General features: G+C 54.8%; 6 protein-coding genes across 6 annotated transcripts; 4 read left to right on the forward strand and 2 right to left on the reverse strand.

Annotated features, from left to right (window-relative positions):
- Window positions 1-11: 11 nt before the first annotated feature.
- Window positions 12-7,807, reverse strand: N7529_004332 (putative PKS-like enzyme; the record flags this gene model as incomplete). Its single annotated transcript, XM_057239859.1, has 3 exons — window positions 12-7,363; window positions 7,416-7,560; window positions 7,613-7,807. The coding sequence occupies 3 exons, from the start codon at window positions 7,805-7,807 to the stop codon at window positions 12-14; spliced, it is 7,692 nt and encodes a 2,563-aa protein (XP_057099154.1).
- Window positions 7,808-8,368: 561 nt separating this feature from the next.
- N7529_004333 (nuclear transport factor 2 family protein) lies at window positions 8,369-8,857 on the forward strand (the record flags this gene model as incomplete). Its single annotated transcript, XM_057239860.1, has 1 exon — window positions 8,369-8,857. The coding sequence occupies one exon, from the start codon at window positions 8,369-8,371 to the stop codon at window positions 8,855-8,857; it is 489 nt and encodes a 162-aa protein (XP_057099155.1).
- Window positions 8,858-9,094: 237 nt separating this feature from the next.
- On the reverse strand, window positions 9,095-10,342 carry N7529_004334 (FAD-dependent oxidoreductase; the record flags this gene model as incomplete). Its single annotated transcript, XM_057239861.1, has 1 exon — window positions 9,095-10,342. One exon carries the CDS (start codon window positions 10,340-10,342, stop codon window positions 9,095-9,097), a length of 1,248 nt encoding a protein of 415 aa, XP_057099156.1.
- Window positions 10,343-10,985: 643 nt separating this feature from the next.
- Window positions 10,986-17,735, forward strand: N7529_004335 (type I iterative polyketide synthase; the record flags this gene model as incomplete). The annotated part of the gene is made up of 1 exon (XM_057239862.1): window positions 10,986-17,735. One exon carries the CDS (start codon window positions 10,986-10,988, stop codon window positions 17,733-17,735), a length of 6,750 nt encoding a protein of 2,249 aa, XP_057099157.1.
- A 505-nt stretch (window positions 17,736-18,240) lies between these two features.
- Window positions 18,241-19,083, forward strand: N7529_004336 (uncharacterized protein; the record flags this gene model as incomplete). The annotated part of the gene is made up of 1 exon (XM_057239863.1): window positions 18,241-19,083. One exon carries the CDS (start codon window positions 18,241-18,243, stop codon window positions 19,081-19,083), a length of 843 nt encoding a protein of 280 aa, XP_057099158.1.
- A 900-nt stretch (window positions 19,084-19,983) lies between these two features.
- Window positions 19,984-20,659, forward strand: N7529_004337 (nitroreductase family protein; the record flags this gene model as incomplete). Its single annotated transcript, XM_057239864.1, has 2 exons — window positions 19,984-20,289; window positions 20,339-20,659. 2 exons carry the CDS (start codon window positions 19,984-19,986, stop codon window positions 20,657-20,659), a joined length of 627 nt encoding a protein of 208 aa, XP_057099159.1.
- Between the last annotated feature and the right edge of the window lie 525 nt (window positions 20,660-21,184).

Raw genomic sequence — 21,184 nt, forward strand, 5'->3', positions numbered from 1 at the left:
AGGTACCTCGACTAAGCCTGGAAATGTCTGCTCTTCTCCGCCACCAACCCAGCCAACGCATCCAGACTGGCCGCCTGTAAGATATTGAAGATGGAAATATCTGCCGACGCCTGTAATGCAAGCATGTTCCTCAGCTCCACCGCAATTAGCGAGTCGACCCCAAAGTGGGCCGGCGGCTTGCTGATATCAATCTCCGCTATGGGAGTCATGAAGATGTCCGCAAGCTTCTCCGCAATAGCCGCTCCGATGAGCCCCGCCCCTTCCTGCGGGCCGCTGGCCTCTGCGAGCTGCGTGGCAAGCGAGGCACTGGTGTTTTCACCGTCCTGTCGTGCCGAGGCCTTAGTATGCGGTCGCAGCGTTGCATAGCGCGCATCACGGCCGAGCTGGGAGCGACCGTTGGGGTCCCAGTGAGGACCCGGGGAGGAGGTAAGACCGACGATGATTTGAGACCGGCCCAGTGGATGTAGAACCGCAGCGTTGAGGGCACCGAGAACAATTTTCTCGTCAAGCATGGCGAATTCACCATCTTTGCGCAGGCGCTCGGCGACTCTGGCGTCTGTAGAAACGTAGCCAATGTCAGAAATAGGACCTAGGTCAATGGCCACGCCGGGCAGGCCCTGAGATTGGCGCCAGCGAGCCATGGCGTCTTCGTAGGAGCCACCGGCTGCGTAGTTGCTTTGCGATGCAATGCCTGCGACGCCCGAGACAGAGGACAGCATAACGAAGAAGTCGAGAGAGTCCGGTCGCGAAAACTCGGTGTGTAGGTTCCAGGTGCCGTACAGCTTGGGACTCAGGCCACTGCGCCAGTCTTCGAGTGTCATCTGCTCGAAGATGGCGTCGCGCAGTAGCATGGCGCCCTGGATGACGCCGCGCACTGGAGGGAAGCCGTCGTCTTCGCAGGCCCTGAGAGCCACGGTCAGTGAGCTTGGGAGCGAGATGTCGCAGCTGACGGGCTTGACTCGACAGCCCATATGACGCAGTTCGTTGATGAAGAGTGCCCCATCACTATTCTTATTCCGGTCGAGATCGAGATTGCCAGCACTGCGAGAAAGCAGGATCAGGTGCTGTGCACCGTGAGCCACCAGCCAGTGTGCGACTGAGCGCCCGATACCCCCAACGCCTCCCACGATGAGGTACGATGCATCGGGTCGTAGTTGAGTTCGAGCTGTTAAGCCCTTTGGTCGGGGGACCACGTAAACCTGTTCGTCCGATCCAGCTGAAAGAACAACTTTACCCATCTGGTCGCCTGTCTGAACGAAGCGGAAAGCCGCCTGGACATCCTGCATGGGGTAAACGGTAACAGGTTGAACCGGCTTCACCACCTGCTGTTCGACCAGGCTGGCGATCTCAACAAGCGCACGGTGCACATCGGGTCCTCTGCGCTGCAAGAGGGTTGGGACGTCCATTGATATGAAAGAGATGCCGCGAGAGAAAGACTCGAGTGCCATCAGGCTGTTGCCCTCGATGTCTGCCTTGCCGATATGCATCAAATAACCGAGAGGTGCAACTGTGCTGAGACTTTCCTGAAGTAGCGGACCAGAAAGTGAGCTGAGCACGAGGTCCACACCGCGTCCCTTGGTAGCAGCCAGAATAGCCGGGGCAAAGGATGCGTCGCGGCTGGTGAAGATGCGCTCAGAAGAGATGCCGTATTCACGCTCGAGAAGGTCTCGCTTCTCAGTGGAGCCGACTGTAGCGTAGATCTCTGTGACGCCCAGGTGCTTGGCCAGCATGATTGCGGCCTGTCCGATGGCCCCGGCTGCAGCATGGATGAGGACTGACTGCCCAGCTGTCAGGCTTGCGCTCCTGACGAGACCAAAGTAAGCAACTGTAAAAGCCAGGGGAAGCGATGCAGCGCTAACAAAGTCCATGTCCTTTGGCATCTGGATGACCCCATGCCATGGGACGCGGACATTGCTGGCGAAAGATGCGCCGGTCGAAAGGGCCAAGACACGGTCACCAACTCTGTAGCCCTTGGCCTGAGCCTCAGGACCAAGTCGCGCAATGATACCGGCACATTCGAAGCCCATGGATTGATCCTTGAGCTGGCCCATAGCAGCCATGACATCGCGGGAGCAAGCCCCGTGAGCTCGAGGGGTGATCTCCACAAGTTCTGGCGATAGGTCCCCAAGGGTTTCCTCGTTGTCAACAAAAGCGAGCGTGTCCAGGTGTCCTGGGATGCCGACTTGCAACCGGAGTTGTCGGTCCTGGAAGAGGCGCTCTAAGGGAATGCTGCTCTCGTCCTTATCACTCCAGCTCGGCACAAGCGGGCAAGTGACCATGCTGTTGTATTGCTCGTCTTTGTAGTAGCGGGGAATATGTAAGACACCGTCTCGCTCGGCGTACTCGAACTCGGCTGGACCGGTTTGAGTGCTGCCATGCCCGAATCCCTCCTCGAGGACCTGCATGATGGCCGACACGGCGAGGTTTGCACCAGAAGACCATCTGGCTGCATCTGTATCTGCATCTGCATGAGCAGGGTCAAGGTCCACGGAGATGAAGCGGCGGCTGATGTATTCGTTGCGCAGCACACGCAAAAAGCCCTGGTGCACAGCCCGTTCGGGGGCCTCACTCTTAACAGTCCCACCAGTCGTGACCCAGAGTAGACCGCTGCACTGCGTGACCATTGCGCGGAGGCCTTCCATGCGTACTCCGTCGAGGTCCGCCATAATGGGCCGGTCAAGCTCGCCGATAAACACACAGATCTTGTCCTTGTATGCGTCGCCGCTGCTCTTTTCCAACACGAGGTGCGCCGTGGCGGTACCGGTCAAGGCCTGAATGCGCTGGCACAACTGATCGACAATGGCGGGTGATGGAGGTGTCTTGATGCTAGAAACGACTGCAAAGCTGTCTTTAACATTGCTCAGGTCGGCTTTCTGGTCCTCAGTAGGCAGAGTGGACATGATGACGCTGTTGGTATGGATATCGCTCTCCGAGTCATGAATCTCAAGGTCGACACCACTGAAGCCCGCATCTTGAAGCACGGTATCCCAGGACGACACTGGACTCTTGTCCTGCAACCAGCCTGGAAGTAAAGCAAAAACGAAATCCGCATCAACCTGATTCTTAGTCATCTCCACAAAGAGCAGCGTGCCCCCTGGCTTCAGCAGAGTGCGTACATTTCCCAGCGCACTGGCCGGGCTCTTGATAGCGTGTAGAGCATGCAAGGATATAACAACGTCGTAGCTCTCTGAGGTAAATTTTTGCTTGGATGGACTCTGCTCAATATCAAGTTGGTCGAACTGGAGCAATTCCGCCCAGTCGGCAAGCTGAACACGCGCATCCTCCAATGATTCTGACAATGGCTCAGTGATGTGCCAGCTGGCCACCAAGTTCGCGTCAAGGGTCTCCAGTATGCGACGTGTGGCGAGGGAACCAGTACCGCTCCCAATTTGGAGGACGCGAGCACCTGGGCTCTTGTGTGCAATAGTTTGTAGCAGAGCAGAGAGCTGTCTGAGAGATGATGACTGACGCATTGAGTTGGCGTTGTATTCATCCATTAAGCAACTGACTTCTTCCACGCTGTCACCACGAAGGATAGATGGGAGGAGAGGTCCGAGACGGCAGACCACCTGCTCATCAACGCTCTCCATGGACAGCTGAGCCTTCCCAAGCTCCTCGGTAGTTTGATTGACCAATCCACGTAGCAATGCGTAGTATTTGGCCAAATGTGGCTGTTCCTGCAGTCCAGCCACATCCCCCGGAGTCAGCTCGCGTAGGGCATCAGAGGCATAAGCAATGCACAAGCGCTGTAGGTTCCTGACCACATCTGTCTCCTGATCCGAGTTTGTAGATGCCAGGTGCTTCTTAATCTGTTCGAAAGCCAGCGGGTTTTGAAGCGAAAGGTCAGGCCCCCAGACAAGCTTGCTGCACACCTCCTCCATCGAGGTGCTGGCTGAGCTGCCCCTCCCCAGCGACGCCAGCTCGACGCCCTGCATCCTGAGCACTGCGTCTTCCGTCTTGCCGTCGAACACTGTAATGTTTGCCCTCCCGCGTTGGGGGTCGTCATGAAGTAGGGATGTGTCGCACCGCAGCGTGTGGCCGATCTGGTGGCTGATGTTGCTGGATATCCACATCGATCCGACAGACCGCGGGAGCTTGGGCTCTTCCTGTAGCGCTCCGACACTGGGGAGGGCGGAATAAAAGGCCACAACGACAGCATCGAGGGTGATTGGGTGTAACAGGCTGTTCTGTGCTGCCACCTCCGGGTCTGTATCAGACGAAGCTTCGTGGCGGATCGTGATGTCGCATATGGATCGCGGCTCTCGGCCATCCTGGATGATCTGGTTGGTGTTTTGGAAGAGAGGACCGTGATAGACGCTGCGTGCCCTGAGATTGGCAAACAAGTCCTGGGGGCTTGGCTGGCGGGTATAAGTCGACAATGGACGACGACGTTCAGTCTCCAGGACAGCTGACTCCTCTATGCTAACCATGCCCGTAGCGTGCAGTGTCCACCGGTTCTCCAATGTGACTGACGAGACCTCAAAGCGCCACCAGCCTTGAGCCCCGATCTCACGCTCAGGGACAGACTGGAGCGTGGTTCGGATCTCCACGCCATCCGCGTTGTCCGGAATAACAAGGGCAAACAAGAAGTTGATGTCACGCAGGCGAAGTCCTGAGATTGTCTTGCCCTGATCAGTCAATTGCCTAGCGGCCTCGATTGCAAGGCAAATATAGCCGGCGCCTGGGTAAACAATACTGCCTTGGACCATATGATCGCGCAGCCACGGGGTTTCGGTAACACGCAATACCCTGCGCCATACGGACGCGTTGGGGTCATTGCCAGCGACGGGCATGCCGAGTAGTTCGTGTGGAGGCTGGCTGCGCTCGCGAATGGCACGGTTGACTCTGGACTCTTGCCAATGGCGCATCGTGTGGTTCCAGGGATACGATGGAAGGTCTGTCAAGACCTGGGGGCCCTCGTCGTCATATGTAGGCATGGGGAAGTTGATCTGGTCCATGGCAAGGGATTGTCCTTCGCGGAACAGGTTGATAGCGGCGGAACGCATACTGTCGCCTGCATGCTCGTCGCGTACGAGACAGCCCCAGTATGGAAGCTCAATGCCTTCAAACTCGGGCAGTGACAAGATCTCGCGGATCGGTCCTCCCAGGGCTGTATGAGGGCCGACCTCGAGAAGAACATCAACGCTTCTGCCTGTCGGGTCATCAGGATCCCCGAGAACCATCTCAGTTAATGCGTCAACGAACTCTACCGGCTGCACCAGACTACCGACCCAGTGATCGGGGCTGGCAATCTCCTTGATGTCGGTGATGCGCCCGCCAGTGACTGCGGATGAGAAAACCGCCTTGAGCTCCTGCTTGTCACCTTTGACTACACTCCGGGCCATCTCGATTCGAAGACGCTCCCGGTAAGCATCAGCAAAGGGGTCCATATGGTGTGAGTGGTATGCCTGTTGGACCTTGAGACGACGAGCAAACACGTCGTCCTGCTTGCACAATTCGGCAATCTCGTCAACGGCGTCTTCATCACCAGAGATGGTGACACTCTGAGGGCTGTTGACACATGCAACCACAGCTTTGCCCTTGGTCAGCCTGTCGATGTAAGGCTGCACCGCGTCAACACCCAACCCGACTGCCGCCATAGCACCTTTGGCAGATCCCGGGGCACGCTGTGTCTCGTCTGCTACAAGAATGGCGCGGAAGTAGGCTGTAGCTATGGCCTGACGATGTGTGAGGGCTCCCACAGCAAAAGCCGCTGAAATCTCACCTGATGAGTGGCTGGCGACTCCTGATGCCGTGATGCCCCAAGATTCAAGCAGACGGACCAGAGCAATCTGCAGCGCTACACAAATGGGAATGCTGATCTTTGTTTCGTGGACTTTTGATGTCTTCTTGTCACGCTTTAGCTCCTCGAGCAGTGACCAGTCAGCCCCGAGGGCGTTTAGGTACGTCTCAGCCTCCTCAATGGACCGGCGGAAGACAGGGTACAAGGTCAGTAGCTCACGACCCATGGCATACCACTGCGCGCCCTGGCCGGTGAAGATCATGCCAATGCGTGGGCTCTCAGAAGCTCGACGGGTTGGCTTGAAACGAGGTGATTCAAGGGCTTGGATCGCAGAGTCGAAAGTCCCGTTATCAAGACGGACCTGGTGCGCTGCAACCCACTGGAAGAGGGTCCGACGCTCGCCCAAGGTGTAGCTAAGATTCTGCAGCAGCTGCTCAGAGGCCTTGTGGTCAAGCGACTTGTGCTTTTCCAGATAGTCCTTGAGGTCGGAAACAATTTGCTGGCAGCCTCGTTCGTCGCGCGCACTGAGGATGAGCACTTTGGCATCCGAGACATCGTCCGAGGCATCCCCATTGCCTTTCAAGCCCTTGCCATTGACAAGTTCAAAATCCAAACCTGAATTCAAGGTCCAGGGGTCGGCGTTCTCCAAAATGACATGAGCATTGGCACCGCCGTAGCCAAAGTTGTTGATTGACATGCGACGAGGGCCATCGATCAGACTGTCAGGCCATTGCTCTATCGTCCTCACCACTTTGAGTCGCCACTCGTCCAGCTTGAGCTTGGGGTTAGGCGTTTCATAGTTGACAGTAGGCGGAATCAACCCCTTCTCGAGGCACAAGACACCTTTGATCATGGCAGCAAGACCCGACACGGCCTCGGTATGGCCCACGTTGGTCTTTACGGAGCCAATGCGCAGATAGTGGTCCTTCTCGTCGCGGCCTTGGCCTCCGCTGAAGATAGTGGCCATAGCTTGCGCTTCAATTGGGTCACCAGTGGGCGTCCCTGTGCCATGAGCCTCGAAATATTGGGTGCCGCGAGGGTCAAGGCCAGCACGGCTGTAGCATTCCCGCATGAGATCTACCTGCGCTGCACCAGATGGGGTTGTAATTGTGTCCGTTTTGCCATCTTGGTTCAATGCTGTCTCACGGATCACTGCACGAATGGGGTCATTGGCAGCCAGCGCATCCGACAGTCGCTTGATGATGATGGTAGCCACGCCCTCTCCGCGGCCATACCCATTGGCACGGGAATCAAACGAGTATGATCTCCCGTCAGGCGACAGCATCCCCAGCGACCCGATGGCCTTGAATGTGTCCGGATTCAGCATCACGTTGGCGCCAGTCACCATGGACATGTCGGCCTCACGGTTGCGCAAGGTCTGGACCGCCTGGTGGAGAGCCACCAATGTCGTCGAACAGCCGGTTTCTAGAGTCATGCTGGCGCCCCGGAAGTCGAAAAAGTGCGAGATGCGGTTGGATGACATGGGGCTCCATGTGCCGACTACGTTGAATCGTGGCAGTCTATCTTCGTCTCGGATGATTCCCTCCTGGTAGTCGTGGGCGAAGACGCCAGCGAAGACGGACGTCTGAGACCCCATTACCCGGGACAGGGGCAGGCCGGCTGTCAATTAGTTAGTTAATGTCAATATGACTCGAAAGCAACGAGAGCAGACCGTTTTCAAGCGCTTCATAGGCGGATTCGAGCTGCAGCCGGAATTGAGGGTCGACCACCTGGGCCATCTCCGCTGAGTAGTTGAAGAAGGCTGCGTCAAAGGCTGCTACATCCTCGTCCAGAAAGTGGCCCCCTTTGACATGTGTCTGGGCTTGTCAGTAAAAACCTCTAGGTTGGTCATGCAGAGAGGGGCATTACCGTGCTGGTTCTTTCGTGGTTTGCGTGATAGACTCCTTTGAGGTTATACCGATCCTCTGGAATCTCACTCCAGCCGGTCTCGCCTGATGCCATAAGGTCCCAGAGCTTGTCTGGATTGCTGGCACCGCCGGAAAACTTGCAGCTCATGCCGATGATGGCAATCGGCTCACTGGCCCACTCGCCCTCGGTGTCCATTTCGATGTAGAAGTAGAGTGGATGGTCGTCGGGGCTTGAATATTATTTAGTTTACAAAGAGGGTAGGTATGTAGCAGTGAGCAGCAAAAGTATGGCAAAGTATTCCTAAAGTCCAAGTATCCTGTTATTATGGAGATATCTATATGCATATATATACGCCTTTACCAGCCCGTACGAATCAATTGATTCACCGAGGCTTATCACAAATATCAACTACATTCTTACCGTAAGAATGGTGCGGGCAATCCCTAATCCCTAATCCCGAGCCCCAAGGACCTGCTTGGGGGCCGTGTCGGGGCTCAAAATAGTTACAGCCCATCAACGCTACATTTTTTGTCCGGCACGCGACAAACTTCAAGCGACATCTCACGTCGGGCTGAGCCACGGAAATAAGATCTTGTTTATGCTGTTGTATACTCAGTCTATATATTAAAGGGTGCATGTGTGTTGTAGCATCGACATCAGCCCACAAACTTACCTTCATCCTCGACGTCAATCACCCCTACAGACAATCGTCTCTATAGACAATCATCTCTATAGACAATCATCTCTACAGACATCATGGTTCGAAATGGAACCCCGCTCCCTGCCAAACTGCCTGGCCCCCCTCTCAGCGACCGCGAGGCCATCGCCGACGCCTGCTACCGCGCCTTCGCCTCCATCGACCATGCCAGCGAGGAGCTTCTCGAGTCCAGCGCGACGCCCGACATTTACACCGACATCGCCTTCAAAGCGTGCGACGGCTACGAGGAGTTAAAAAACAAGGTGTGGATTAATGTTGCCGAGCGCGTTGACACCGTCCACTATCTCTCCAACGTCCGTGTCAGCGTCGACACCGAAACCACTGCCCGGGTCACCTTCAACGCTCAGGCAGTGCACTGCATCCTGGGCAAGGGCTACGAGCCAGACTCGACTAAGTTCACCACCGGTGCATTCTACGCCTGCGATGCTGTCAAAGTGGACGACCTTTGGAAGCTGAAGACGATGAAGTCGACTCACATTTGGTCTACTGGCGATAGTTCCATCATGAAGCCCCCGAGCAGTGAATAGGTAGGATTAGATAGTCGTTATGGTACTCGACAATGTCAAAGTATTACCTTGCTCTCACCGGTGTCTCAATATCTTCCAGTCAGTAGGGTTGTGCTTTGATGATTGAGTAAAAGTTCTCTTGAGCAATGTCTGGCTTGGGTCGTAGGAGAATCTACAATCAGGAGGAAATCTATCAAGTTCACGGGCACAAGATTAAAAGACACACAAAATCGATTCAAAAACAAATTATCAGAGTATCTACAGTGATTTTCGGTGACTCCTCGCCAACGCACGCAGTTCCGGCTGGAGAGGCTCCAGCACATCATAAGTCACCACGTTCCCCCAGTTCTCCTCAAGCTTCTGCTTCATCCGCTGTGGATCACGGCCTGTCGGTCCGTACCTCCAGTGGTACATCTGGCCCATCTGACGCGAGTGATGATGGATCCACCGGCCTCGCTCCAACCTTGCTCCACTGTACGTCTGGAGCGCCTCTCCCAACGCCTCCTTCAGCTCTTCACCGGCAAGGGCCTTCTGCTGCACTGACTCCAGCAGTGTACAAATGACAAGGGCGTCCTCAACACCGGTGCAGGCCCCTACTCCCATATACGGGGTACTGGCGTGTGCAGCGTCACCGACGAGACAGGCTCGACCGCGGGCGTATGTCGAGGGAGGGTTGTCTTCCAGGTCAAAGATTCCCCACTTGACGACCTTCTCGGGATAAAGTTTCCAGATGTCAGCAACCTGCGGGCTGAAACCCTGGAACACCTTTGCAATCTCGCTGCGGTCCACTTCGACCGTCATCCTATCGGGGTCAGGAAACTCCGAGTCCTCGTAAGCAAAGACGGCGATGTTGAGCAGAGTCATGTTCATGACTGGATAGCAGAGCAGGTCCGCATTTGGCCCAAGATGATTGCAGGCGTTCTTCGCAACCTTCTGGCCGAGGGCTTTGATGCCCACATCGATGGGGACCATGGTGCGGTAGGTGACCGTGTGACTGAAGCCTGCCTGGCTCTCACCCGCTAGCATGACTTTCCGGGTGACTGAATGTATGCCATCACAGCCGAGCAGAACATCGGCCTCGGCGGTGCTGCCGTCGTCGAAGTGGAGAATAACTTTGTCGTTGACCTCGTCGTAGCCCGCGAGCTGCTTCCCAAAGATCGTCGCTTCTTGAGGCAGCATGGCCGCCATCCCCTTGAGGAACTGCGATCTTACGCAGCCCCAGAAGCTGAGGTTGTTGGTGGGCGTCCGGAAGAGCAGTGACTTGGACGCATCTTCAGCTTCCTCGTTTGTCCGAGGGTGGAAACCGTTCCAGTAGGCGTTGCTCGTGCTGGAGTCAGATTTGCCGCTCATGCTGCCCAGGAGCTCGACAAGAGCTGGATCGATCATCTCCATCCATTCTCGCGCTGCGCCGGTGAATGCAAACCCGGCACTGACCTCGTGCCAGGTCGAGGCTCGCTCGTAGATGATTGCGTTGATGCCCCGGCGACGCAGGCCGATTGCTGTCATGACGCCGATGATGCCGCCGCCGACCACGGCCACTTGAAGGGGGGTGCAATGCTTCCCATGTTGGTAGTAACGATTTCAATTGATGAAGCGTTTGGTGGAGAAGGGAAATGGGAATGGCATATTGGATAAATGTATATATATCCACGTCCATGTGTGTGGTGTGACCCGGGAGGCTGAGTCCGGACTTTGGATTCCCCTTTTGCGATGTGGTCCGATGCCCCTCCACGCGGAGTCCTGTATGCACCCTCGGACCAATTCAAAATCCATGGCAGATATGCAGCGGAGTAGGGAGTGACACCGCATCAAGGTAGATTAGTGCCGTTTCCACGTGCTTGACAGGCTTGTCACCATATCATCTGCCTTGAACGTTCACCCCCGGCCTAGCATGTACAGCATTTAGCATCGATGTACTGAGGCTGGCGATAAGCTTGTTGGGGGCTGAGTTCGCTGATATTTTGTCCCGGATCGAGTGTCAGCTTCCTTCTGCGCGAAAGATATTGCGTGCATAGCGCTCTAAGTATTTACACTGTATTTATAACAAGAAATGAACTGGTCCTTTTCTCTACAACCAAATACATACCATTTATTATTTTCTTTCCTTAAGACTAGTATAGCGGGTCCTACACTCTCAACATTAAGCAATATGGAGCCTTCATCAAACACTCGTCAAGCAACAAGCTTCATCTTTGGAGGACACATCGGCCCACAGACCAAGAACTCACTGAAAAAAGAAGTCCGGAAGATCGCCAACGGCCCAAATGGAGGATGGATCCTCGATACCCTGGCCGGCATGCCACGGTACTGGGAGGCCGTGACGGAGAAGATCCCGGAAGTGGCCAGCGCGATGCAGGGCCCTCGCTTGCTGGCCGACCTTGAATCGTGGTTTCGAAACGGTTCTGACTCGGTCGACTCGCTCGCTCCAGACGCGGAGCTCCCAGATTTATGGCTCGGGATTTTGATGGTTGCCATTCAGCTGGATCAGTATTGGCGCTATCTGGAGAGTCGACTCGCTGACAGAGCTGTCAACGACCTACAGGCAAAGCTGATCAAGGAGGACAAGGTCGAGGCAGTTGGGTTCTGTGCTGGCATGATCGCCGCCGTCGCCATTGCCAGCTCCCATACTCGACAAGAATTCGAAAAATACGGCGCCGTGGCCTTGCGCATCGCGGCCCTGATGGCAGTCCTTGTAGGTGCCACCGAGGAGTGGACCAAAGCGATGGGCAAAGGCAGGTCGGTCTCGTTGGCCACAGCCTGGAGAACCCGCAAGCAGGGCGATGATCTGGCGCGCATCGTCTCGAAGCTGTCTCCCGATGCCTATATATCTGTAATCCTCGACGACGCCCGAGCTACGGTGACAGTATCAGAGCGCCTAGCACCCAAGCTGGCCCGGCAGCTCCGAGCAGCTGGAGTCACGGCCATTCAGCTCGCTTTCAAGGGGCAGCTTCACTCCCCGACGGCAGAGCGCGAACGCCTCACCGAAGCCGTGATCGAAATGTGCCACTCGATGCCCGAGCTGCAGTATCCCGATGCTGCCCAGCTCGCACTGCCCATCAACCAAGTCTCGGGTCAAGAAACGGGCTTGGTTGGGATGGTCCTGCGCTCTATGCTGGTGAAGCAGCTGAACTGGACCACAACCGCTTCCAAGTTGGCGCTGAACAAGGAGGAGCTCTCACGCGTTGAATTTGGGCTTGACCGACCCCTGCCTCCCCCGGTGGTGCGTGCCTTTGGTGCTAAGCTTGACTATAAGGAGGTCGATGTGCCCAAGCACCGACCACACGACGAGGGAAAAGAGCATGTCCATGATACTGAATCAGTGCAAGTCGTAGACCCGCCGCGTCTAGAAGCAGACGAAAATGCAATTGCAGTGGTGGGCATGTCGCTCAAGGTTGCAGGAGCCAACGACCTGGAAGAGTTCCAGCAGATGCTCAAGACCGGAAAGTCGCAGCACCAGCTCATCACCGACGACCGGATTACGCCCAACATGATGTTTCGCGACAAGGACCCCAACCGGAAGTGGTATGGAAATTTTTTGCGCGACCCAGATGCTTTCGACCACAAGTTCTTCAAGAAGAGCCCGCGCGAGTCTATGGCAATAGACCCCCAAGGCCGGCTTTCCCTAGAGGCCGCCTATCAAGCTCTGGAACAGTCTGGATATTTCAATGAGCTGGCTATGACAAGTGCTGCTGAGCAGGAAAGGAAGAAGCACGTTGGGGTCTACGTCGGGCTCTGCTCCTACGAGTACGATTCCAATGTCCACTGCCATCCACCTAGCGCCTTCACAACGACGGGGGAGCTCCGAAGTTTTATTCCCGGTCGGGTCTCGCATTACTTTGGATGGACGGGCCCATCGTTGACCTTTGATACCGCTTGCTCTTCGTCCACCGTAGCCCTTCACAATGCCTGCAGAGACTTGCTGTCCGGGGAGGTCCCAGCAGCGCTGTGTGGTGGTGTAAATGTCTTGACAAGCCTGCAATGGACGCAAAACTTGGCAGCTGGTAGCTTCATCAGCCCGACGGGCCAGTGTAAGCCCTTTGACTCTGGCGCAGACGGGTACTGTCGAGGCGACGGTATTGCCTACGTCTACCTGAAGAAGCTCTCGACCGCCGTGGCCGATGGTAATACTGTCCTGGGGACCATTCGCTCTACTGGCGTCAACCAGAACCTCAACACTACGCCGCTCTTTGTTCCCAATGTACCCTCCCTATCGACCCTCTTCAACGAGGTGATTCGCAAGGCACGCGTCGACCCACGCGACATTTCGTTGGTCGAATGCCACGGCACTGGCACCCCTGTGGGAGATCCTGCTGAATGGCAAAGCATCCGGAATGCCGTGGCTGGTTCTCGACGTGATACGGTTCTGCCCATTGGGTCAGCAAAGGGGCATGTTGGCCATACTGAAGGCGCATCAGGCTTGGTCTCCCTGATCAAGGTGCTGCTGATGATGCGAGGCAACTTCATCCCTCCACAAGCCAGTTTCAACACTATGAACCCCGGTATTCATGCACAGCCTTCGGACAACATGGAGGTAGTCACAGCCATACGGTCGTGGCCCGGAGCCCGAAAGGTGGCTCTGATCAATAACTACGGTGCTTGTGGATCTAATTCAAGCGCGATCGTCGCTCACTCGGCGCACAAGTCTGCCAAAGCCCCCTCGTCCGATGGACAACGACTCCCCTTCTATATCTCCGGCCTCGATGCCCGCAGCATTGCAGCGTACAGCACCGCACTGGCTCCATACCTCCAGTCACAGGACCAAGCGATGAGCCTCGCTGATGTATCGTTCAACATGAAATGGCAATCGAACCCCGGTCTGGCTCAAGGAATGATCTTCAGCTGCAGCTCCTTGGACGAGCTACAGGCTAGGCTTGCTCAGGCAGCCAAGGCCACCAAGGACACAGCCCCCAGTGTCGGCATTGCGCCCGTGAAGCCTGAGAGACCCGTCATTCTGTGCTTTGGAGGCCAGGTCTCGACATTCATTGGACTGGATCGCGCAGTATATGAAGGGGCAGCAGTATTCAGGCACCATCTGGATACCTGCAATGCCGCTATCACATCTCACGGTCTGAAGAGTATCTATCCCGAAATCTTCTCCAGTGAGCCATATCAGGATACTGTCAAGTTACAAACTGCTCTCTTTGCCGCGCAATATGCTTCGGCCAAGACCTGGATGGCTTGTGGGATCGCTGACAAGGTGGTCTCTGTGGTGGGTCACAGCTTTGGGGAGATCACAGCCCTCTGTGTTGCAGGCGTGCTGAGTCTGGAGGACACGGTCAAGTTGATAGCCGGTCGAGCCAGGCTGGTGCAGACCGCTTGGGGGGCTGACTCCGGTTCTATGATGGCCATTGAGGCCGACGAAGCTGTGTTGCAAGATCTGCTCCAGGAATCCAACGCAAAATCCGACGGAACCGCGGGAATCGCATGCTACAACGGCCCTCGCAGCTTCACCGTGGCTGGATCAACCAAGGCTATTGATGAATTTGCCGCCACGCTGTCAGGAAAGGATTTCAAGAGCAAGCGTCTCAACGTCACCAATGCCTTCCACTCAGCCTTGGTAGAGGGCATCGTCGACCGTCTGGGGGAGGTTGGGAAGGAAGCCACCTTCCATAACGCCGTCATCCCGATAGAACGAGCCACTGAGCATGGCGGCGACTCTACGTTGGACTGGACCTTTGTCGGCTCGCACATGCGCCAGCCGGTCTTCTTCAACCACGCTGTACAGCGACTCGCAGAGAAGTATCCCGAGGCCATCTTCCTTGAAGCTGGCTCCAACTCGACCATCACCGTCATGGCATCGCGGGCCCTTGCCAACACTCAGTCGACGCACCACTTCCAGTCTATCTCCATCACAAACACCAACAAGGGGATCGACAGGCTCACCGATGCAACGGTCGACCTCTGGAAACAGGGCCTACGGGTGTCTTTCTGGGCCCACCACCGTCTCCAGAAGGACGAGTATGCGCAGCTCCTCCTGCCGCCTTACCAGTTCGAAAAGACACGGCACTGGCTCGAGCTCAAGTCGCCAATCGAGCAAGCCATGAAGATTGCTCAAGTCCAGGATGGGACTAAGACTCAGCAGGAGCACGTCAGCCCCAAGTCTCTTGACATGTGGACCTTCCTAGGCTTCCAGGAGCACAAGAAGAAGACCAAGCTGGCTCGGTTCCGCATCAACACATCCTCAGACAAGTATCAGCGTCTCTTTGCAACTCACTTCATCGCGAAGACGGCGCCCATTGCTCCAGCCACGCTCGAGATTGACATGGCCATCGAGACCCTTTTCAGTCTCAATCCGGAATGGAGACGTAGTGGTTTCTCGCCGATCATCCGCGACATGCTCAGTCATTCGCCCATGTGCGCTGACTCGACGCGGGAGTACTTGCTCGACCTGGAGCCACTCAATCCAACCGAGACAGAGTGGCAATGGACCATTCACAGCACGGGGACTTCTTCCGCCAACGACAAGCACGCCGAGGGCCGCATCGCCATGTACTCATCATCCGACCCGGCCGCCCTCCAGGAATTTGGACGCTGGAAGCGCATTGTCACATACGCACAGTGCCAGGCCGTTCTGGCATCGAGTCCGCACGATGAGGGTGTGGAGGCCCTCCAAGGGCGCAACGTGTACCGAGCCTTTGAAGAAGTCGTCGAGTTCGGGTCCGTATACCGCGGCGTGAAATACATCGTGGGCCAGGAGAAAGGGGAGAGCGCAGGCATCGTACATAAACAACACTCCGGTGATACCTGGCTTGACGTCCCCAAGGCAGACTGCTACGGCCAAATTGCAGGCATGTACGTCAACCTGCTGACAGACATCCCCGCCAGCGACATGTTCGTTGCCACCGGCCTCGAGCTGGTGATGCGCTCGCCAAAAGCTCAGACTGTGACAGATGGCCGGGAGAATGGTCCAAATGTCTGGCATGTCCTCGCTCGCCACGCACGTCAAGGCGAAAAGGCTTACGTGACCGATGTCTTTGTCTTCGATGCCTCGACGGGTGCTCTGGCGGAGATCATTCTGGGCCTGCAATATGTCCGCGTCCCCAAGGCCACAATGAGCAAGATCCTGGCACGAGTGACGACGGACAAGTCGTTTGTAAGAAGCACCGCAACAGTGTCTCTGCCATTACCTGACCGACCTCAGCCTCGTGACGTGCCTATCACTGCTACTGCCCCCAAGCCGGCACCTCCCAAAGCAACCAAGGCAAACGTCAAGAAGACAAAACCTGTCAGTGGCGCACGCGATATCGCAAAGGAGGTATGCAATGTGGTTGCCAACGTTACCGGCATCGAGGCCAGCGAATTGAGCCTCGACAGCGAGATGGCCGACTTAGGTATTGATTCCCTGATGGCCATGGAAGTGGCGCGCGAGATGGAGAACACTTTCCATTGCACCCTCGACAGCACCGAGACAATGGTCGCCACCAGCATTCGCGACTTTGCTACCTGCGTGTCGAATGCGTTGGCGAGATCTGGAGGTCAAGAGGGTGACTCGACCAGCACCGAGAGCGATACTGTGCTCTCAGACTCGGAGCATGAAGACACCGATTCTGATATCTCGACTCCGGATGATGCCTCGGACATTACCAGCAAGAGTCACGATCCGGTGAGTGATCCACTCACCCCAGCGATACAAAATGTTGATCGTGGCGATGTAGCAGCCCGTGAGGCAGAGGCCCTGCGTCTAGTCGAAGCCTACACAGCCGGCTGGGAGTCGCCGGCACTTGAAGACGCTAACAACTGCACCATCAACACTGGGTCTGGTGCTGGAGCTGTGGTGATCGTGACAGGTGCATCCGGCAGCCTGGGATCGCACATTGTTCAAGCCCTCGCCGAGCGCCTCGATGTCGCAAGTGTCGTCTGCATCAATCGCGCGGTCAAGGACACGCCCTCCGACAGCCGACAAGAAGAGGCCCTATCTTCCAGAGGCATAGCACTGGCGCCGGCTGCCCGCGAAAAACTGCGGGTATATGGGACTGACACTTCGAAGGCGCAGCTCGGTCTCTCGGACCAGGAGTACAACTGGCTGACCCAGCACGGAACGCACATCATCCACAACGCGTGGCCCATGAGCGCTACACGGCCGCTCAAAGCCTTCGAGCCCCAGCTTCAGGTAATGCGGAACCTGTTGGATCTGGCACGCGACATGGCCCTCCGAGATGAGCCGCGCAGGATCGGATTCCAGTTTGTCTCTTCGATCGGCGTGACGGGGTTTTCGAACGAGTCCACCGTCCTCGAGCAGCCCATGGCAATGGCCGCGGCGATACCCAGCGGCTACAACGAGGCCAAGTGGGCGTGCGAGCGCATGTTGACCGACACGCTGCGCCGTCACCCGCAGCTTTTCCAGGCAATGGTGACCCGGCCCGGCCAGATTTCTGGATCAACTGCAAGTGGCTTCTGGAATCCGGTCGAGCACTTTGCTTTTATTGTGAAAAGTGCTCATGCACTGAAGGTATTTCCTGATCTGCAGGGCGTACTACATTGGCTACCCGTGGACAAATCTGCTAGCGTCATGGTGGATCTGCTCAATATCGGCAGTGGCGGAGACTCAGGAGAGGTCTATCCAGTCTATCACGTCGATAATCCTGTGGGTCAGTCGTGGAAGGAAATGGTGACGGTTCTGGCGGCATCTCTGGATATCCCATCCCACGGCATCATTCCCTTCGGGGAGTGGATCCAGCGAGTTCGTCAATCATCTCTGCCAGCAGCGCAGAACCCGGCGTCCATGGGCGTGGGGTTCCTTGAGAGTCATTTTGAACGCATGGCTTGCGGTGGGATCGTGCTGGACACGCAGCATTCAAAGGAGCACTCGAAAACCATGGCCGCACAAGGGCCAGTGAGTGCTGAGGTGGTCCGGTCATATGTCTCGTCTTGGAAGGCGATGGGGTTTCTTCGTCATTAGAAGTTTACTTTGTGGTTCTACATAGAGCGCTTTTTATTATAGTATGTCAATAGTATCGAGTCATCTTCAGTCCTTAAAGTACATGGCAAGATTCTAAAGCATGTGCCCGCTCTACATATGCGAGAGAAGCATGTAAACTATCATACATAAATACATCAGTCGTCCCTCGGAAGATAACAATATGGTTTAACCTCTGATAAGTATGTTTCCGAGCAGCCAAATGGACAGGTCCTGATTGTATCGTATAGTATTGACCATCATATAGGGTTAGCAAATCATTGTCTCGTCCTATCGTTCAATAGTCCGGATACTCTGAGTCATTACAAGCACCATGACTCGAGGAGATACTCGCCCAGCATTGGTCGATAAGGCGGACTATCATAACTCCAGCTTGCCCTAATGGAGTAACCACCCTCCGAAGAGAGGATATCAGACTTATAAACAGGACTCCCCGTGGACCTGAAGATCAGCAGCAAACCATTTCCTAGTACTGCATTTCAACAGCATGAACAACGCAGCAACGATCCACCTACCACGCATCCTCTGCCTCCACGGCGGAGGCACCAACGCTGTGATCTTCCGGATGCAGTGCCGCGTGCTCGAAAAGCGCCTTGGCCGTTCTTTTCGTCTCGTCTATGCACAAGCTCCATTCACCAGTACAGAACCCGGGCCAGATGTAACGTCGGTCTACAGAAACTACGGGCCTTTCAGGGTCTGGTTCTGTGATCACAACATGTCCAAAGCCCTGACATCCCAGGATGTTGCTACAGCGATTGACGCCAGTCTTGCACTTGCCATGGCTGCCGACGACGCACAGGGTGCTACGGGCGACTGGATTGGCCTGTTGGGCTTCAGCCAGGGCGCAAAGGCGGCAGCTAGCATTCTTTACCGGCAGCAAAGGTGTGGAATCACCAACTTTCGGTTCGCGATTCTCTTTGCCGGTCGTGGGCCTTTGGTGTGGCTCATGCCTGACCTTCCCCAGCCGATTGGTCTGGTCGACGCCGCTACACCGTTCACATACTCCTCTTCTCCCTGGCTTACTATGGGCTCTAACGAGCACATGTTGCGGCTGCCTACAGTGCATGTCCATGGGGTAAACGACCCTGGCCTGGAGCATCACCGAGATCTGCTTCGGGAGTACTGCGACCCGCTACAGGCCACACTGTTGGAGTGGGCGGGCGATCATCGCATGCCGATCAAGAGCAGAGACGTCGAGACAGTAGTCCAACAGATTCACCGAGTTGCAAGAGAGACAGAGACTCCGTCCGTAATGATGACTGGAAAAGGTTTCTATGGAGAGTCGGTCGAGAATGGCTTCTCGCTACAGACTTTGAGCATGTACATTTGAAATTGTTATGGGTGGCGTTAAAGGGGTTCATGGGACGATACCACAATATATTCTATACCACGACGTATACTGCATGTCGTAGGGCTTTGTCACGATATCCATGCCGCCCGGATGGGAAGTTGAAATACCCTATGAAACACGGTATTTCATCTGCTACGGTATCTCGTGAAACACCGTATTTTATTTTATAAAACATAGTATTTAGAAGAATGTCTACATTAGCACGGGTAAACTAACCTATTTTACTGTAGCGGAATAGGGAGTGGATAACTGGCTTTTTGAATATGAGGATATTATAGGAAATACATTTTTAAGGCTCATGAGTATTTTAAATCACTGAAGTATTCAATAAAATTCGGTATTTCGAGCTAAATTATAGTATTTCACCGAGCAAAGGTATTTCAATCACTGAAGTATGTAACGAATTACCGTATCCTACTCTAGCTACGGTATTTTGTCCTAAGATACGGTATTTCACTTTCTTATATTGCCGGCATGGATAAATTGTAAAGGGGTGATCCCCAAACACAGCCGTACTTCCTTCCATTGACCAAGTGTCTCTGTCCTCTGCGGATGCATGTCAGACCGCGGAACAACATTAATCTTGATATTTTGGTTGAAAAAGTGGGTAACGTCTCTCTCGTACTGTCTTACCACCACTCAGCCCGGGGAAACGATGTTGAAGCGGACTTTCTATGGGGGCGAAAAGACAAGCTGGGGCCAAACACAGCCACTTGCTTCACGCTTATCAAGGCCACAGCATCCCACAACGGAGCAAGAATAATTTAAATCACAATGTACAGCTCATTAAACACCCTTAAGACCTCTTTCTGGCGTACAACAAGATATCTGAGTCTCCCAAAACGCTTCTCAAGACTCACCTACTCTCATTCTCCCAACATGCCCTCCATCACCACCGACCAGTGGCTCGAAGCCGCCGCCTACCGTCGCAGTGTCCGTGCCTTGGGGGGAACCTCCAAGGTTTCAGATGAACGAGTTCATGAGATTGTCGCCAAAGTCCTTTCCTTTGCTCCCTCGTCTTACAATACTCAGCCCGTCCGCATCTCGCTTGCTTTTGGGGAGAAGCACAAGGAGCTCTGGAGCATTATCCTCAGGGATGCTGAGCCGATCCTCAAGTCAATTAATCCAGGTCTCTGGCAGAAGATGGGCCCCCTTTTCGAAGGCCATAAAGCTGCCTATGGATCCGTATGTTACCACTTTGTCACTTGTCACTCAGACCATCTAACATGTGCAGGTACTCTTCTGGGAGCGCGGTGATACGACGAAAGAGGCTGCCGAGACGCACAAAGCAACTGGGCACATGTTTGGCGAATGGGGAGAGCATACTCAGGGCATCCATCAGATCCTTGTCTGGACTGCCTTGGAACTGGAGGGAGTCGGAGCCAATCTGCAGCACATGAACGCCATTCCACCCATCGAGGCTGCCATCAAGAAGTTCGCAGGGGTCCCTGAAGATTACAAACTGAAGGCCCATTTGAACTATGGTGATGAGCAGGCTCCTCGTCCCGAGAACCCGCCGAAACTGCCAATTACCGAAACGCTCACGATTCTATGATCAGATTTAGATATGGCTGGGGGGAGGCCTAATAACATGATCTTATAGGGATACTAGGTAGATGGCGATAAACTTGATTGTGCTACGGTCTCTTATATCTGACTCTTTAGGACTGCCTAGAGCACAGCAGGGCTAGTGGATTTGACAAGCCTTTGCTAGTAAGCCTCTCGCTTCGCAGTTAGATGAGCGCGTTGGTATTCTGAGTGTCTGCGTATATCTCCCTAGAAAGTCCCGGGCCACTTCATGTATACCCATGTTGGCTTAGTAGATACTTTTCACTTCCTTTTTTCCTGCAATCCAAAATTACCGAAACTCAGTACTAACTAGAGGACCCTAAATCATGCATTATCTGCTTGATTAACTTTTTATAGATCTTTAGTACTTGTATCTAAATACCCATTAACTCTAAGGAACCCCTATTCTTTTATAATAAACAATGTTTACTTATGTCTTACAGTACATCCCTTAACTGGTGTCATCACCTACCCTCTTCGACTGTTTCTCGAACCCTAATGCCAAGATTCA

This window comes from Penicillium soppii, assembly GCF_028829465.1.
Source record: "Penicillium soppii strain IBT 18220 chromosome Unknown utg000004l, whole genome shotgun sequence".
NCBI lineage: Eukaryota > Fungi > Ascomycota > Eurotiomycetes > Eurotiales > Aspergillaceae > Penicillium > Penicillium soppii.